This window comes from Octopus bimaculoides, chromosome 1 (assembly GCF_001194135.2).
Source record: "Octopus bimaculoides isolate UCB-OBI-ISO-001 chromosome 1, ASM119413v2, whole genome shotgun sequence".
Classification (NCBI taxonomy): domain Eukaryota; kingdom Metazoa; phylum Mollusca; class Cephalopoda; order Octopoda; family Octopodidae; genus Octopus; species Octopus bimaculoides.
The window spans coordinates 17,743,292-17,750,419 of NC_068981.1; the positions used below are offsets into that span (position 1 = coordinate 17,743,292).

At 37.8% G+C, this 7,128-nt stretch overlaps 1 protein-coding gene across 1 annotated transcript in view; it reads right to left on the reverse strand.

The window, feature by feature from the left end:
* Positions 1-7,128, reverse strand: part of LOC106873465 (sterol regulatory element-binding protein 1) — a 91,913-nt gene that overhangs the window by 17,436 nt on the left and 67,349 nt on the right. Inside the window, exons 13-16 of the mRNA XM_052974245.1 lie at positions 6,688-6,850; positions 4,611-4,704; positions 3,045-3,160; positions 1,825-1,975 (exon numbers count right to left, since the gene is read on the reverse strand). Coding sequence (XP_052830205.1) covers positions 1,825-1,975; positions 3,045-3,160; positions 4,611-4,704; positions 6,688-6,850 — 524 coding nt within the window. The remainder of the gene's footprint in view (positions 1-1,824; positions 1,976-3,044; positions 3,161-4,610; positions 4,705-6,687; positions 6,851-7,128) is intronic.

Genomic DNA, 7,128 nt, shown 5'->3' on the forward strand with positions numbered 1-7,128 from the left:
TGGCAATGGTACTTGTCACAAAAAGAGGACAAAGATGAGAAAAGGGTAAATAATGTTAGGGAGGGGTGGGGGGGAGATATTGAAGTCAGTGGAACAACATTTTTTTGTTAAGCAACTACAACTGTCCAAAATGCGGAATTCTCCTCTTCTTTCCTTATTGTATAATTATATTAACGTTGTACTTTTGTTCATTGGTCTTGTTTTTTTTTTTCTTGTTTTTTTTTGCTTTGTCTTTTTTCAAGATTCTAGGTGAATATTCCACTACCAAACAAACACAGACTATTAGGATTACTGCTGGATTTTTATTATTATATTTCACTCAACTATTTTATGTCCATATTTCTATACAAAGACGACTCGACAAGTCTGCAACTGTTACGTTTCCATTAGTCTTCTTCTCGCATCATTTTGTCTATGATGAACAACCTTCACGCTTGGTATTACCAACATGCGCCAACTGAACACATTTTATCACTAGTTTACCAACCTGTACACTTACTAATGATATTTTTAGACAGCAGGAATAATCCAATATCAAGTGATGAAAACTTAGTATTCGATATTAAGGTGTTTGTCAAATATTAGGTCAGTCAGTTCAGAAGAATCTTCTAATGCACATAATGGTATCCCAAGTCAAAAAGGGATTCTCTGTGCAGTCAACCTGCAAGAGATAGCAGCTGAATCTTCCTCAAGTCACACCTTGTTTTATATGAAGTATACAATAAGTAATTTAGTACTGAAGTGCTCCTGTCCAGAATGCATTTGATCATTGCACTGGTGTGCTTGTTTACAGGTTACCTAGGGCCAAACAACAGTTCTGTTATTATCCAGCTGTTACAGATATGACCGTTGGTGACCTAATCTCGCAGTGTAGAAAAATAGACATCATTAAGGAAGTAATTTGCAGTCCTTTGGAGTTTCCAAGTGACCAACCATACAAAAATGCTGATAATGACAGCTGATGAGAGACAGCAGTTATGGGAAAATGGTGTTGAACTACTGACTACAAAGTCACAGGTTCAAACATTACTGCAAAATACATTGTATCAGTGATCCAGACTGAAACTGGCTACCACATTATTTGAACAGTTAACAACAAAAAGAAAACAAAATGTGAACATCCATGTTGGGAAGAAAAGAGTCGGAAAATAAATTACATAAATTTTAATACAGCACAACTACTTCATGTACTTACAAGTTTGAGACTAACATATATTTGAAGAGGAAACACAACATGCACACACACACACACACACACACACACACACACACACTCACACACTGCTGTTGCTATTGTTGTTATTGTCATCATCATCATCAACAGCATGATCATTTACTACAACAGATATATACAGAAATGCTCTAAAAACATCATTCATAGGCGTAAGAGTGGCTGTGTGGTAAGTAGCTTGCTTACGAACCACATGGTTCTGGGTTTAGTCCCACTGCGTGGCACCCTGGGCAAGTGTCTTCTACTATAGCCTCGGGCCGACCAAAGCCTTGTGAGTGGATTTGGTAGACGGAAACTGAAAGAAGCCCGTCGTATATATGTATGTATGTGTGTGTGTGTGTGTGTGTGTATGCTTGTGCATCTGTGTTTGTCGCCCCAACATCATTTGACAACCGATGCTGGTGTGTTTACGTCCCTGTAACTTAGCGGTTCGGCAAAAGAGACCGATAGAATAAGTACTAGGCTTACAAAGAATAAGTCCCGGGGTCGATTTGCTCGACTAAAGGCGGTGCTCCAGCATGGCCACAGTCAAATGACTGAAACAAGTAAAAGAGTGAAAGAGTAAACAAAAGAGTAAGAGAGTTAATTCATACCTTGCACCAATAAACTTCTTGGGGAAAACATCAAGAAGATGAAAGTTGCGTTCTGCATTTCCATAATCACCAGTGAACCAGTAAGTAGCCACATTGACAATAGCTGACCACCACCGAGCAATTTCATCAACATCCAACACAGAAGGAACCACTGACAAGAAAGCAAAAGATGTTTTATTTAACCCTATGGCATTCAGATTACTCTGTCAAATGCAATGCTTATTTATTCACATTGTTTCGAATCAATCCTACATTATCTTACAGCTTCAAGATTTTGATGATGTGATTGTTTATCTTTTAGAATGACGTTGCAGGGTAAGTGTGAAAGGCTGGATCTGGTTGGTTTGAATATAAAAACAAAATGGTAGGACATCTGGCCTCACTCTATATAACTTGGTGATGACAGTAAGTCAAAAAGACTATATCATATATAAGACATTGATTAATGATGACATTTGTGCTGACAGGCTCTTTTATAATTAGGACCTTTGGGTGGATTAATAATGATAATTGTTTCTGGACCACTTCACTATACACCTAACTTACTCTAGGAGGTTAGTTATATAATGATGTTGAAATATGTAACAGGGACAAAAACAGGTGTCTTGCCGTAGGAGAGAGACATGGTTGTGCCAGTTAGATAAGAGATACCAAAAAAAAAAAAAAAATACAAAAGGTTCCTTTGATTTTTTTTTTTTTTCAATAAGTCAAATAGATTCTATTTCAACACAACGATGTAATCTTCACAAATGTTGAATATCAACCTTAAAACACATTTACTATAGAGGAGAAAAAAACAGTGAGTTACATCAGCAAGAAGCACTTTCCATTTGTTCAAAGAAGTAAGCAAAAACTCATTTTACTACTACTACATCATTATTATCATCATCATTGTCATCATCATCATCATCATCATTTAACATTTCTTTTTCCATGCTGGCATGGACTGAATGGTTTGGCAGGAGTTGGCAAGCAGGAGAGCTGCACCAGGCTCAAATTGTCTGTTTTGGCATCGTTTCTACAGCTGGATGCCCTCCCTAATGCCAACTACTTTACAGAATATACTTGGTACATTTTACATGGTACCAGAAAGGGTGCTTTTTCACATGACATCAGCATAGGTGCTTTTTACATGGCACCAGCAGCAAAACTTCAATAATGTTCTAGAAACCAGCACTAAGTCTTCCACTCACTGAAACATAAAGAAAACATTCCCCTACCTTGGTTTGGCAGTTTCACAGACTCTTGAATGAGTATTGTTGATTCTTTTGACTGTAAACAGGAACAATCTGCCAATAACTGTGTGTACTGTGTCACCTCACTGATAAAACTAGTTCTGAAAATACAACCAAAACAATAGCTACAACTTTGGAGTTTCTTAACAGCAATATTTCATATAAAAACATGCGGAGTGGAGAGAACTAAATGTTTTACTTTTAAATATCTTATAACTTTCAAACATTGTATAGTCAGAATAATTCAACATTTTTCTTCATTTTCCAAAGCAAACCGGTTAGAATGCTACCTATCATAGGTCTACTCAGCCAGAGCTGATCTGGGGATAAACAAAATCAACAAAAAGGCAAGACAAGTAGGGTCTTCAAAAACACCAGAAGATATCTTATAACAAAAATAATTTAAATGAAGGTCAAATTTTAAGCAAAACTGTTTTAATCAAACTATCTTGTCACTCTTACGCAGTGGTTCTCAACCATTTTTTTTTCACCTAGGGACCCCTTTGATTAAATATTTTATTCTCGTGGACACCCATAGCGATTCAATGTTTAAAACTAGTTTTATACATACTCCTTTCAAAATTCCTATTTTGTTTTTCACACATTAACTTGTGTAAGTTGAGCTATGTAAAATGTTAGAGAGAGAAATCTAGTCGTTTCATGCAATAAAGACATCTAAATCAAAGTATTTCATGGACCCTTAGAATACTACTTGTGGGTCCTCGATTTACTATTTTGTTAGCATGCCCAATTGAGAAACACTGTTCTAATTAGTACCAACATCTGGATGCCGTCGTCGTTTAACATCCGCTTTCCATGCTAGCATGGGTTGGACGATTTGACTGAGGACTGGTGAAACTGGATGGCAACACCAGGCTCCAATCTGATTTGGCAGAGTTTCTACAGCTGGAAGCCCTTCCTAATGCCAACCACTCTGAGAGTGTAGTGGGTGCTTTTACGTGCCACCGGCACGAAGGCCAGTCAGGCGGTACTGGCAACGGCCACACTCAAAATGGTGTATTTTACGTGCCACCTGCACGGGAGCCAGTTCGGCGGCACTGGTAAGTGTTGTAACATTTACGTAGACATTTCTCTTTATTATCCCTCAATAATAGACTGATACTCCTTTCAGAAGAGCATTTCTAATGAAATACACAGTCCGTGAATTTCAAAACATATTTTTATTAAAAATCAAGAATTGGGAAGAATTTGGTTAAATAAATACCCTTTTCATTAAGCTGATATTTGGAATATAACTTAAGAAAAGGTTCAGTGATAAAATTACAATGGTAAATGCGTTAATCAAATTCATGAACATAGCTGCTTCACCACCTGATGAGACATCAACTTCTGCATGCAAGTGCTAACTCTAAATGCATCATAGAAGCAAGAGTTGATTTAGGTAGGTCGGTATCAAAAGCGCTAAAGATCCTAATTAGTCAATGAAGGTAGGATCCTAAATCTAGGAAAAACGATCTGCATTGATTCATAAAACAAGGTGAATATTTACAAAGAGACATATTTAAAAAGCTTCAAAAACTGACGCAGTACCTTTCCCACTTCTGAGACGGATTGTTCAAGATAGCAAGTGACTTTGCTAACAGATGTTCACGAAAGTGTCTAGTGACGATAGCCAGAGGATCGACTGAAAATAGACGAATTGTTAAAAAAGAATTTAAAATAAAATATCATAACGTTTTACAACATGTGGTCCCTTTTCTAGCTAAATAAACCATATAAAGGGTTATCAACCTCCAAATACAACGGGGAGCAGTGCATAGTATATTTAGTCAGTGACTCAGCAGTTTTGAAGATGTTTTGGAATGGTTACCCTTTATAAATCTATCCATACAAACAGTAGATTTATAAAGGGAGGTAAAAAGCAACAGAAAAAAATTTCTGATTTGTAATTCACAAGTATAAAGCACTATAACTTGAGGGTAATGCACCACAAACTATTCTGCACCTCAAGGTGAGACTGAATCTGAATTACTGACAGCAGGTTCTACTCTTATTCAACAGCTGATTGATTAAGCAGCAACAAGCACAATCATTAGGAAAAACACTAATTTCAGTCATTTTCAAATGGTCAAATTTGTAATTGCCATTCTACCTATTTTTAATACTCTTGATGTCAAAATGGAAAAATCAATGCAAAATATAAACAAGAGGTAAAAATCAAACAAAATACAAAGTTAACAGAAAAATTAGACAACTGAAATTCATCTTTATTGTTTTAATGTTCACTTTTCTATGCTTGCAAGGGTCAAACAGTTTATTAAGGTGAATTTTCTATGGCCAGATGCTCTTCCAATTGCCAACCCTCACCTGTTTCCAAGCAAAGTAATATTTCCCTATAACCAGACCATGTTTCTGCAGAATATTGGAAGTGAATGATACTGCTTATATAACAGTAACACTCGTTTACAACTGACACTCAACGTCAAGACCAGGAGAAGCAAACATACATGCACTCTTACACACACACATGCATATATACATGCATACATCATCATCATTGTCGTTGTTTAACATCTACTTTCCATGCTGGCATGGGTTGGATGGTCTGACTGAAGACTGGCAAGCCAGTAGGCTGTGCCAGGCTCCAGTCTGGTCTGGCAATGTTTCTACGACTGGATACTCTTCCTAATGCCAACCACTCCGCGAGTGTAGTGGGTGCTTTTTACGTGCCACCAACATGAGGTTTAGTCAGGCAGCACTGGCAATGACCACGGTTGAATGGTTATTCTTACGTGTCACTGGCATGGGAGCCAGTCAGGCGGCACTGGCAATGACCACACTTGAATGGTGCTTTTTACGTGTCACTGGCACAGGAGCCAGTCAGGCGGCACTGGCAATGACCACACTCGAATGGTGCTTTTTACGTGTCACTGGCACAGGAGCCAATCAGGCGCCACTGGCAACAAATGCATACGTCATACTCTTTTATTCTTTTATTTGATTCAGTCATTAGACTGTGGCCATGCTGGGGCACCACCTCAAAGAATTTTAGCCAAATAAACCAACCACAAAGCTTAATTTTTTTTCTTTTTTAGTGTTGCTGTGTTTATGTCCCCATAACGTGCTAGTGGCACATAATAAGCACCATTCAAGCAAGGGTCGATGCCACATAAAAAGGACCATAGGAACATGGTCGATGCCAGTCCCCTTGCTTCCCAACTGGATGCCGTGCCGGTGGCACGTAAAAGGCACCCACTATAATTCCAGGGTGGTTGGCATTAGGAAGGGCATCCAGCTGTAGAAACCTTGCCAGATCAGATTGGGGCCTAGCACAGCCTACTGGCTTGCCAGTCCCCAGTCAAACTGTCCAACCTGTGCCAGCATGGAAAACGGACGTTCGATGATGATGATGAACTTAGCAGTTCAGGAAAAGAGTCCAGTAGAACAAGTACCAGGCTTTAAAATAATATTTATTATTTAAAATAATAAGAGTCAATTCATTGACTAAAATATTCTTCAAGGCAGTGCCCCAGCATGGCCACAGTCTAATAAGTGAAACATGTAAAAGATAAAAAATATCTCCCAAAAAAAAGAAAATCGTATTTTAAAAATTTCCGTCAGAAATAGATTGAATAATTAAAAACATTTTTTCAAATTTTCATCTTACCATGATTGCCAATACTGGAGAAAGAACTTTCTTCAAAGCTTATATCCCAGAAACTGTCAACAAAGAATCGGTAACCATCTTTATGGCATAACCACTGGATATAAGCAGGAACTTTCCCTTCACAGCGAGAACAAGCGTGGCTCACTTTATGGAGGAAGTAACGCTGAAAAAGAGGAGATAAATCAAAATAGAAGTTGAAAGGATTCTAGCTTTAATTTCACTCTTGAGAAATTCCTGGAAAATAAGAATTATTAACTGTAAAGGATAAAACACATCCTATTATACACCATCTTGAGACACTGAAGAGCAACAACAAAAATGGGACTCAAACCTGCACACACACACACACACACACACACACACACACATAATGGGTGTATGTGTATGTGTGCACATATATTGAAAAATTATTTTGGATGAAACAGCTTAATGGTTAACTAA